The 12,500-nt window shown below is 36.7% G+C and overlaps 3 protein-coding genes across 6 annotated transcripts in view; 1 reads left to right on the top strand and 2 right to left on the bottom strand.

Moving 5' to 3' along the window:
* LOC136828705 (hemicentin-1-like) overlaps positions 1-816 on the top strand; it is a 195,694-nt gene extending 194,878 nt beyond the window's left edge. For all 3 annotated transcript variants that reach the window (XM_067086838.1, XM_067086836.1, XM_067086837.1), the window contains one exon: positions 1-816. This exon is cut by the window's left edge and continues 1,830 nt beyond it. The gene's annotated coding sequence lies outside the window, so the exon portion shown is untranslated.
* LOC136828706 (uncharacterized) lies at positions 412-7,301 on the bottom strand. The gene is made up of 3 exons (XM_067086840.1): positions 7,074-7,301; positions 2,839-3,390; positions 412-2,453 (listed from the first exon to the last, which is right to left on the bottom strand). Exons 2-3 carry the CDS (start codon positions 3,115-3,117, stop codon positions 840-842), a joined length of 1,893 nt encoding a protein of 630 aa, XP_066942941.1. The 5' UTR covers positions 3,118-3,390; positions 7,074-7,301; the 3' UTR covers positions 412-839.
* Positions 7,302-10,809: 3,508 nt separating this feature from the next.
* Positions 10,810-12,500, bottom strand: part of LOC136828703 (uncharacterized) — a 40,247-nt gene continuing 38,556 nt past the window's right edge. For both annotated transcript variants that reach the window (XM_067086835.1, XM_067086834.1), the window contains 2 exons: positions 11,762-11,882; positions 10,810-11,403 (listed from right to left, as the gene is read on the bottom strand). In XM_067086835.1, coding sequence (XP_066942936.1) covers positions 11,254-11,403; positions 11,762-11,882 — 271 coding nt within the window. In that variant the 3' untranslated portion in view covers positions 10,810-11,253. The remainder of the gene's footprint in view (positions 11,404-11,761; positions 11,883-12,500) is intronic.

Below are 12,500 nucleotides of genomic sequence, written 5' to 3'. Positions count from 1 at the left end.
TCTAAGATTTATTTATAATCTTAACAATTTAAGGTAATGCCATTAGTAACTAGTTTCGTGGTTTCTCATTACGATGAAGTTCGTCTTTTTATGCTACTCTTTTCTTTATCTCACATTCCGGACACGCTGTAGATAATGTTTTATGTTCTTCCGTGGTTTGTCGACGTTGTGTTTAAAAACCAAATAAACAGACAGAGGTTTCTTGTGAATCTCTCGAAGTGGTGTGTTTTTCATTCAGTCTCTGCCTTTTAGACATTTAACTTACCAGTTTCGAGATCAAATATTCTCATACGCAATGAGGAGCGGAATTCTAATTTGCTTTAAACCACATATTGTGACACTAGTTTTCCATTTCAGTAAAACCAGTGTGTATTTCTTCACATCACTTAGGTACCAATAATACCCTACGAATTATGGAAAAAATATATGAACTTTAATTTGTCAATATCACATCAGCATAAAAAAGAAGCATCAATTTAGAATAGCCAGGAAGGCTGATCATCAACATTTTTTATGGGATTAACCCATGGCAAATAACTCTATTACTTTAGGTTCCCTGATTCTGTCACAATCCTCCAACTGCAGTTACATTTCACAAATTGTTTTTAAGCTACAAACACTTATCTATGATTATAATAAAACAAAGTTGTCAGATTATATGAAATAATGCTTCTGTATCCTATGGAACATCCGGGAACAACTCTGTAATAGTTTAACAATACATACTGACTAATACTGACTCTCAGTCATCCTGTAATACCATTCTGAAATCCAACGTTAAGACAAAGGGTTTACGACAATAAAAAATTTGCAGTATTTCAGTGTTTACATTGAGCATATCAAGTCCTGGGCCATCCATAGAGGTTACCCCAACGAATGTTCAGTCCTGTATGTCTATAATGACGCCATATCCTCCAGTAAGTGCTGCCACGCAATTCTTCCAAATAAAGCCACTGAAGATTTGGCAGACAATTCACTAGACCTTGGATCTTTTCAACTGAGGGATTCCTTTCGTAACACGACTTCACGTGTAGATGAAAGATTTCTACATTGCACACACTGTTCTTAAGAAGCGAAGATAGCCCATGGCACATACTAATACTGAGGATCTGCAGGTTTTGAGCAGATTTGAGTAATGCTTCCAGGACAGCACACCAACGTTGTCTGTGCCCTGGCTCAGCTGCCGGGGTATCGTTATCGCCAGGTCCATCTTCATGGAAGCTTATTTCCTTCAGGTTTTGGCAGACTGGGAAGCTGAGACCTTCCCCATTGTTTGGAACGTTTAACATGGAGCGCTGCCATACATGCATCTTTAGGCGAACAAGATTTGGGCACTGCTGAAGGAACCAAATAATTATGCTTGAGTTCAAACACTGAGAAACTGTAGGGGCTTCCAAGATAAGGGATTTAAGTGCTTGGCCTTTAGTTGACATTATGGGCATTAGGAAGCTCATGTTGAATTCATCATCACAGTGTAGATTCAGATGCAATTCCTCTACTTTGGGCCACTCAAGAATTAGCTCAAGCATCTGTCTACCTGCAGATTTGCAGATCTTGGCAGTTCCCATATTGGTAAGATCTAGCACAAGAGACCTGACATCCGGGCAGCACCAGGCAAACTTATGCAGTCGTTCAAGCCCCATTGTATATACCACCCCACACTCAAAGAATACTTTGGTTACGGAGAGAACTTTCCCATTTCTAGTTATTGGCATTAAAATATCACGGCCATGATTTGAATACTGATCATCAAAGACGTTAGTTTTCCACTCACATGTGTAAGAAGTTAATTCAGGATAATATGCGAGAAGCAACTTATGAAAGTTCTTTGCCACCTCAATACGCCCATAAGCAACTTCAACTTCCTTTAGGGAAGTGAAGGATCTATAAACACACTTATCCTCACCTAATAAAACATTATCAGAGAGCTTGCTTAAACTCCTGCCCTTAAAAAATGTCTTGCAAAAAGCTTTCATGGAAATGACCTGCCATGGGAAATTGTGGAGTAAATAAAACTTCTCCAGCATTGGGCATGACTTGCTGGCTATTATCAAGAGTTCATCCGTAATATTGATATGAGAGATGAAAAGACTTTTGAGATTTGGTGCCTCTTGTAAGATGGCTTCTAGAATGCTGGGATACATGCCACCGTATACCTTTAGTTCAAGCAAAGATTCAAAGGGGCCCAGTATGTGCACAAGCTTCGTGACCCAGCCTTCCCAAGCGAACGGTATAACACACTGTTTATCTTTGTCACCATAGTCACGGTCAATGAACACACTTTCAAGGACTGTAAACTTCATCAGAATTCCGGTCAGGTGCTTTCCAAAATCCTTATCATACTTTGGGTGGACGTCGGAATATACATCGAAAGCCCTTTCCAGTGATCCTCTCGGACCCCCTGGATTCTGTGGGACCTTGGATAGCCAGTCTTTCACTTGATCTAGAGCTTCCTGTGGAAAAAAAACGAGTCGTCAACTGTGATTGATAAATATCATGTTAACATAGACATAATTCTCTTCATTCAGTAGCTATGATGAACTTGCAAAGGACAACTAAATCCTATACTTTACCAAGGATGGCAAAGTCACCCATCCTCATAAAAAGAGGGGTGCCTAGACTCTCAACTTATAAAAACCAAGGAATAAAGAGTTTGCAGCATGAACAGCAAATGCACTTTTAAAATAAGTCTAATAAAAGACGTTAACACGACTCTCAAACTTCATTTACAGTATCCTGATAATTAATTGTGATCAGTAATTCGCAAACATTATTCAGTTCACGTTTATTGTCAAGCATTCCTAACAGGATTCAAGAGAGCACACTCGCCCGTCTCACCTTAACCACAAGCAGCGCTAGATCCATATCATCCAAGTCGTCCTCGTAACTTATTAAGTGAGTGGTGGTCTCTTTCTCGTCGTCGTCATCTTCGACAAATATAGACTCCTCCTCCAAACAGCGATGTCTTATGAGACCAGCAGTTGCTCTGGCAATCAGAAGCTCTGGAGGCACAAGTGCTATAGCCCCTCGTATACGCTCTTCTGTGAATCTGGTGATACTCTTCGCAAGGAACGCGGCCACAGAGTCCTGAAGGCGCTGCGGGCAATTCCACGCCATAGTGCAGATTCTTTCGCAGAGAACGCTCTCAAATAAACAAAGAAAAGCTGTCACTGTTTTTCATGCTGATGATGGTTAGTCTCTTCTGCTTGATCTAATCACTCGGTCACAACGTATACGCGAATCGTGCCGTGTCCTAAGCACCAAATTCCACATCATTTTTCGTCACTGAACTACGTCGTCCAAGAATGAAAAATTTGAATCGTGTCATAAGTAATCACCAGACTGATCCGTGCTTCCATGATCATCAAGGGATCCTCGGTAGCTTTTCATCTGCAAGAGAATGACGTTCATCAGTCACTATTTTCGATATTTTCGACAACAGTGTTATAAAGCAAAGGGATGCCATTTCTCTCTCTCTCTCTCTCTCTCTCTCTCTCTCTCTCTCTCTCTCTCTCTCTCTCTCAATTCTATAATCGGCCTGCAAATGCCTGTAATCGGCCTTACTGTAATTACTCAAGACTTGTCACGACCTCACTTTATTTTCTTTTTTTTTTTCTCCTAGTTCTTTAATAATCCCCGTCATAGAAATATTTATCCTAACCCCAAACGAGAAACTTCATCAGTAAATAAACGACGCCCATTGTATTCGATATTAACCAGTGATGCGCAGAGTTTATCCAACGAAAGGGAAAGGGATAAGTGCATTTATATTTTGACGTCACTTCCAAATATGGCGGCTGAATTATACTGAGATATATATATATATATATATATATATATATATATATATATATATATATATACATACACATACATACATATACACACATTATATATATATATATATATATATATATATATATATATATATATATAATATATATATATATATATAATTAATTTTTGTCTTTTGAATTCGGGTACTGACTTGAGCCCTTTTATAGCTGTTGTGAATATTCAAAATAAACATTAACATGTTTGTATTCCATTCCGAACCGTTCGTCTAACATTGTTTATTACAATAATGAATGTATGTTTTATCAAAATATCTCCAGAAAAAGAATAATAGCTTTTTAATTATTTTGTCGAGTTTTACCTTCTCCGGACTGGAATAATGTCAAATCGTTCTTTGAATCTTGTTCCACTCTCATCTTTACTTGAAAATGCTGGATCATCTCTGAGACCTCATTTACCTGCCTTAATTCAGCCTAGTGGCGACCATATCATCATTGGTCTCGACCAACCTCAGGTTGTGACATAGCCATTGTATCATGGTCTGATATTCGTTTTTAATTTTTTTATAAGGGGCACATTTCAATAATAATAATAAAACTTGAACACAGCACTGTAACTTGTCTGAAATTTACGAGGTAAAGAAATTCACTTCAAGACCCAGCTGTAATACAGCTGTTAACAATACATAATCCGAAACTTCCTTTTCAATTTGCAACTTACTCTCACTAGAAATTTTCTGTTCATGCCTACAAGATCGTGAAACAAAATCATAAGTATTCATAGCAAACGAACGCGTATTATTTCCGCGCTATATTTACTGCATTTCATTTCATTTTATTTCCCCTATACCCGGCATAGTCGTCCAACGACCCCCTTTCCCCCGCCCCTCATCCCCCGGGGAGTCGCAGCATAAGTTCGAAGCCTGGTATCCCGTATCAAGCAAAGTAAATATATAGTTCCGACTGCGATAAATTACTAAAATTAAATACACCATATAATACCTCTACTGAATTAAACAGTGAATCCCGTACTTAGTGTTTAGTCGACATTTGTGGGCCCCAACCGAAATAGAGAGAAAGAAGAGGGAGAAAAAACAAAAAAGTCGGTTGTCTGTTTGAAGTCAAAATGCATACTATCGTATAAATAAATCCGAGAAGAGGTAACCTTTACTCACCACAATTCACCTTCATTTTAATTTTCAGGAAACTTGACGCTCAAAGCTATTTTTCCTGTTTTCGTCTGGAAGTTTATTCTCAATGTTTGTCTTCAGGTTATTATCGCAAATATTGAAGAAAAAAATCATAGATGTGTGCTTGCAATGACAACCAATTATTATTATTATTATTATTATTATGCGATGACGATGTGGGCATTCCTTCTCCTCCAAAGTCTTGGAAAAGAACAATTAAAGTAAGGAACAAAAAATACCTAGCAAATTCTCTCTCTCTATATTCCATATGACGCTCAATAATAGGCTGTGTCAAAGATGATTACGCCAAGGTTAGATAAGGTACAATCAGGGTTCCTCCAGCCATGAAAAGAAGATATCGCGTTTAGTAGGCCTTTTCCTTTTACCGAAAAGATATTCAAAGAGAGAGAGAGAGAGAGAGAGGTCACTTCTCAGAATAGTGACAAACCTCCTCCGAAGCCAAAGTCAATCCACAGGAACCGAACACCACAAAAAAAAGAGATTCAAAGAGAGGGGGAGAGGGAGAGAGAGAGGTTACTTCTTAGAATAGTGACAAACCTTCTCCGAAGCCAAAGCCAATCCACAGGAACCGAACACCACAAAAAATCTGAAAGAGATTCAGGTTCAACCTCCTGTCATTTGCCGCAATTATGAATACTTTTTCCTTCAACAGCAATGATTATAGCCATGTCTTCGGACATATTTACCTTATTAATCCCATGCCAGCATACTTATGTCTGAAGAACCTCGCAGAGAAGTATGTTCGTGAGTGGAAGACAACACGTATCCGAATCTGAGTTCATAGGTCAATGCTGACAGGATGAATAACGCGCAAAAGGGAAAAGGATACAAGTTAAGTATACCCTAGTTTAACCAGACCACTGGGTTGATTAACAGCTCTCCAAGGGCTGGCACGAAGGATTAGATTAATTTATTTTACGTGGCTAAGAACCAATTGGTTACCTAACAACGGGACCTACAGCTTATTGTGGAATCCAAACCACATTATAGCGAGAAAATAATTTCTATCACCAGAAATAAATTCCTCTTATTCTTCACTGGCCGGTCGGAGATTCGAACTCTTGGAAAGGGTACAAGAGAGAAACAGGATTTGATAGGACTCTTTTCTCGCATCTTCGTCAGGTTTTAGCGGACGGAGTATCGTCTGCTGGGACGGCTGGAGGTTACCAGGAAGCATTCAGATCAAAGAAAAAAATATAATGGCGAAGCGAAGGGATAAGAAATGAGTGGTCAACAGGGAAGGCTTTTCCTTTTTTGTGGGGATCAGGTCAGGTAATATAAAGGACGAACTTCCCTTGACTACATTCTGTTTTATGAGTTTCGTCTAATGAGAGACAATGTCCCGTAAAAGGTCATTCCTTTTAACAAAAAATTGATCATAAAGATAGGAACTTACATATTTTATCTGTTAGCAAGGACGGATGTTAGTTGCGTTTATCATATGTACATCATACATAAATACAAATTATATATATATATATATATATATATATATATATATATATATATATATATATCGAGTATATATATACTGTATATGTATATATACACATACATATATATGTGTATAAATAAATATTCACATCATATACATTATATATATATGTGTGTATAAATAAATAATCACATTATATATATATATCGAGTATATATATACTGTATATGTATATATACACATACATATATATGTGTATAAATAAATATTCACATCATATACATTATATATATATGTGTGTATAAATAAATAATCACATTATATATATATATACATATATATATATATATATATATATATATATATATATATATATATATATCTACTATATACATACGTACCTACATACACACACACACACACACTATATATATATATATATATATATATATATATATATATATATATTATATATATATATATACATATATATATATATATATACACACACACACACATATATATATATATATATATATATATATATATATTATATATATAGAATCAGTTATCTCTAGAATAAATTTCGCCACCTCTCACATTACTCACACTGACATGTGACAGATTGCTTACCTCATTATAAAAAAAATTCAAATCAACGAATGATCCCCACAACACAGTGGATATCAATCTACGTTTCCTGTGATAAAAACCAGAGACGCAAGATCGTGTCCTACACACGGCAGACTCCAAACATAACACTTGTAACACAAAACACCAAGTTGCAAAACTCTCAAGACACACGCGGCCTCACTGGCAGCAAGAGGTCTGCTGGACTCTTGTAAACAACCAGCCATTTGTGTGGGTGAAATGGGTGTCGCCCTCGACCTTTCCTGAGTTGCCAGTTGGGCATTTCTTAGGTGCAGCTGTCAATGCCCAGAGCCAGCTTCATTTTCATCCAGCGTTGTTCGCTATCGCATTGCGCGTTGAAAACTTCAGAAACCTGTTTCGGAAATCCATATGCGCTTCATCAGTGGGAAGATTCTTGTCAAAACAAGCGAATCTGGGCACGTGTGTTGCCATACGGTGGGTACTTGTCTTATTTTTTTACACGCCATGCTTGACTACCCCGTCACCCTGGTCACCCCCGGACGAGCAGGCTGCCAACCGATAGCCACCCCCCCCCCCCCCCGCCCCCCACCAACAAGACTGCCCCTACAGATGTGTGTTGAAGATTAGGCAATGCTGGATAAAGAAGGCCTCTTATTGACTATATATAGAGGCCGTGTGAAATAAATTTATAGTTTTTCCTTTCAGTAACATTAAAAACCATCACTCTTCTTATAAAGTATGAAAGCACTGATTTTCATTCATTGTTTCTCACGCAAGTAGATAAACATTGAGGAAAACGGTAAACTAAAGATATTCTGATTTTCAGAGCTGAAATTTTAAAAACTTCCGTCTTGAGTTGCAAATTTTTATTTTAATTTTGCACACCTCATGGGTCTAGTGAATGTGGCCATTATATATATATATATATATATATATATATATATATATATATATATATATATATATATATATATATATATATAATGTGTGTGTGTTTGTGTGAACCTTTCCGGTTTCTTACTAGAGAATTTGCAGATCGTTTGCAGCCCAGTACCTTACCATTGAAGGAATATGTATTTATTCATACTGCAAGCACACATACACACACACACACACACACACACACACATATATATATATATATATATATATATATATATATATATATATATATATATATATATATGTATATATGTATATATATATTTGACCAGTTGGTCCAGTGGTTAGGACGTTCGTTAGGACGTTCGCCCCCAGCAAAAAGGTCTCAGGTTCGATTCCCCAACGGCAGGTATTTTCCAGGTAAATTCCGTGAAGTCCCATTGTGTCTCTGTTGACTCAAGCCGTAGTTAGATGACTGCTGGCTCGCTACAAGGAAGGAGAAGAGCAAAGGGCTGGTTTCATTATAAAGTGGTTCTTGTTGATTTTTGTATCCCTTCATTTTTAGTTTTCTGTAAAAGAAAACTGTTGTGCCGGCTTTGTCTGTCCGTCCGCACTTTTTCGGTCCGCCCTCAGACCTTAAAAACGACTGAGGCTAGAGGGCTGCAAATTGTTATGTTGATCATCCACCCTCCAATCACCAAACATACCAAATTGCAGCCCTCTAGCCTCAGTAATTTTTATTTCATTTATGGGTAAAGTTAGCCATAATGGTGCGTCTGGCAACGATAGAGGACAGACCACCACCAGGTGACGGTTAAAGTTAAATGGGGGGCGTCTCATACAGCATTATACCGAGACCACCGAAAGATAAATCTATTTTCGGTGGCCTTGATTATGCGCTGTACAGAAAACTTGATTGAGCCGAAGAAACTTCAGGCGCATTTTTTACTTGTTTCGGGTGTTAGCAATGTTGGGAAAGTTTCAAACTTCAAGACATTAAAAGATATCAAATCCTTTACAAGATCTGGCAGCTGTTTTGATCTTTCTCTTTTGTTTGTCGATGCATATCTATTGCACGAATAGTAAGTTGATGGGTTGTATTAAAATATGCGGGAAGAATTTAGGGCTGATGACTATTTGATTGGCAGGTCGTATGAGTGAATGCATAAAAAGATTCTCTCTCTCTCTCTCTCTCTCTGCCATTCACCGTGTTCTTCTCGTTTAATCTATTCCTTGCTGGTTACTACAATTTCTACCAGCTGAAGATGATGCGCGTATATTCAGAAAGCGTCTGCATGTTAATTAGTGGTTTCCTTTTGAAACTGAAACATCATCACTTATAATGAGCAGGTTGAATGTCTGCCCTCTGCAGTAAATTAGGGTCCCTTGTATTATTTGTTTTACTTACGTGTTTTCGTAGCGAATATAGCTCTATATTGTTAGAAGGTGTCACCTCTGCTCCTGTGTTGCTATAAATATCTTGTAGTGTACTTGGATTGTTTCAAGGACTCGCAGTTATATACTAGGCACGTAAATTTTTCTAACATATTGATAATATTTCTTTCTCTTAGTCGAGAGTGGCATTGTTTCTCATTGCCATGGATAGCATTACCTCAGAATAATCGAAAAACATGAACGGTACTCTTTCATGTTTGTTTTTTCTTCCGATGCATTCATTTCTTCGTTAAAGGCGACGTAGTATACCATGCAATGGAAGATTATAACTGTTTCTTGCTGCTCCGTATTACTAAATGGGATAAAGAAAATTATATATCGATTCTGATGCAGTCTACCTTTACGGGAACATAACACCCAGCGTTGGATGAAATTCGCAAGATTCAGTTAAGCTCTGTGTTGACCCGTAATCAGAGAACGTATGCTCTGTCCATTGCCCGTATATAAGGCTCACAGTTATTTTTAGAATTCAGTCATCTCACCGACGAGCTCTCACGAGAAAGACGTATATGATTGTGAACCTCTTGGTCTTTACATATATTATATACATACATATATATATATATATATATATATATATATATATATATATATATATATATATATATATATATATATATAATATATATATATATATATATGTATGTATATATATATATATATATATATATATATATATATATATGTGTGTGTGTATATATATATATATATATATATATATATATATATATATATATATATATCCTTACGTAAATGACAGATATTGAGCGCACTGAACACACTCAACTCAGCTAACCAAACTATATAAACCCAAGAGAATATCTTATTGCTACTCCATTTAAAGGAAGAATTCCCTATTATAGGGTAATAACTTTTATTTAAACTCACAATAAGAAATACTCAGGGCTGCGCGAGGCTCGAGCCACTGACCTTTCCCATCAGTGCAAATGTTTCTCGTGGGAAAATTGTCCTTAGGACGTCTTTTAGGTTTGCCTGAAAGTAATTATGTTCATGATTATTCCAGTTGACCGCAGGAGTACTGATGTATATTGGGTTTCCTAAGGAAAACTATTGGTCTGATTTTATTTACGTTTGCTCTTTAGACCATTTCTATCTGAAAGAGGGAGAGATATTTAACCCTTCTGAAAGCTAACACAGTAACTTCCAATACCTGAAAGTTTTTGGTGGGCATTCTTTGTTGTCAAAAATCGTCGTCGTCTTTAAATTGGTGTGATGCTTTTGCTGTAATTAAAAACAAGAGAATTTTTTGAGTCGTTTAATTTCACAGGAAGCACATGAATGACTCTTTAGTAAAAAATGCACATTGAATGAAAATCTCTGTAACAATGAATAGTTATATGAAGGAAATTTCAGCTGAATAGACGAACAACAAGACAGAATTTGAAAGTTTAAGGATAAATGGTCTTTTCGATTTTTAATGTTTGCACACAGATACAAAGAATCCTACCAATATTACCAATCCTTTTAAGCCCAGGATATTTATTTTTTTATCCTTTCCATACTTTATTTCAAAAGAACAGCCTCAGATTCCCTGTTGATGCCTCGTCGACTGAGTAGATAATGATTTGCTTAGTTATATTTGTTTTTAGTTCCACAAGATGTAGAATTTACAGCTCAGTTAAGACTTGTAACTTTCAGACATGTAATTTTTTTAGTTTGAAAAATTTTAAGAAATTCATTTCCTGAAATTCCAAAGCACAATGGAACAACTCCAGTTTCCAAAAAAAGCGTTTTTAAAGTGCATGGAATCCTTGATGTTCTAAGTGAAGTGGACTTGTACTAACAGTGGCATTTTACATTTTTTGTTTTTTGGGGGTGGGGGCGGGGCCGGGGGGGGAGAAGTCTAGCCCTTAATTCTGAAGGTGACGAGGTCTTTGTGGCGAAGATGAGCACCCATGTGAATAGTGCAGCAGGCCAGCCTTCCTCCCGCGTTCCCTGTTGTTAGGCTGCCGGCATCCCCTCCTAAACCAAGATCATCAACTCCGGCGTGGACCTGCAGTGGATGAATTGATGTAATCTGAGTACTTTTCTTAACAAGGACTGCGTAGAGCACATGTTGACGATTTACTTTAGTCTGAAGAAAATTTTGCTAAAGAGACTACGTTAAGACTCGGAGTTTGCAACGCTAGGTCTTAAAATCAACCATGAGAGTTTCATCAGAGCGCAAGAAATAAGATTAGAATGTGGTAAACCATTCTGTCACACAAATATTTTATCACATAATACTGACAGACATTGACGAGTGTGCTTCTTATCAAGGAATAAGCAGTTGAATCCATAAAACCTACATGAATGTTCATATAGTTACCGAGTTAACCTACTGGAAAATTTAACAAGTTAAGAAGACTTACCACGAGCGCCTTTCCAACAATGCCTTTGGCTCCATCGAAGGCAACCTTGTCGTCATGAATGACGTAACCTCGGAGCTCCCCGTTTTCTGTCACTTCAACGTTGCCGAGATCACCCACGTGCCTATATTTAATCGGATGTTATGGTTAATGGGGCCAACATGATGCTCATAAAATATAAGTTTTAATAAGTGTCTTACTATAAGTCTATATATATATATATATATATATATATATATATATATATATATATATATATATATATATATATATATATATATATATAAGACATGAACCAGACGTGTGCTTGTTTCTGTAGCATGAGGCTTGAGTGTGCCCTTGCTTGAACAGCTCGTGCTTCGGTTCGAACCTTGCCATGGAAGTTGGAAGTTTCTTTAGTTATATCCCACTCAGTATATATGTATATATATATATATATATATATATATATATATATATATATATATATATATATATATATATATATATATATATATACCGAGTGGGATATAACTAAAGAAACTTCCAACTTCCATGGTAGGGTTCGAACTGAAGCAGGAACAAGCATACGTCTGGTTCATGTCATGCATACTTATCTATTCGTCAAATCGTGCTAGTGATAAGAAGTATGAGGAGGTCAAGAATCTAATAGGCAATTGCGGCTATTAAAAATACAAGTAAAAATGACCAGTAAATTCTTAATACAGATATTTTGGCCGAAGAAAACCACTTAAACCCTATG

This window comes from Macrobrachium rosenbergii, chromosome 43 (genome assembly GCF_040412425.1).
Source record: "Macrobrachium rosenbergii isolate ZJJX-2024 chromosome 43, ASM4041242v1, whole genome shotgun sequence".
NCBI classification, from domain to species: Eukaryota; Metazoa; Arthropoda; class Malacostraca; order Decapoda; family Palaemonidae; genus Macrobrachium; species Macrobrachium rosenbergii.
Note: the sequence above shows the minus strand (reverse complement) of the source record. Positions and strands in the feature narration are given on the sequence as shown.

Coding starts and splice junctions, on each gene's coding strand:
- LOC136828706 (XM_067086840.1), bottom strand. CDS start 3,117: ATGGCGTGGAATTGCCCGCAGCGCCTTCAGGACTCTGTGGCCGCGTTC. Junction 2,454..2,838: donor TAGCGCTGCTTGTGGTTAAG/GTGAGACGGGCG, acceptor TTTTTTCCACAG/GAAGCTCTAGATCAAGTGAA.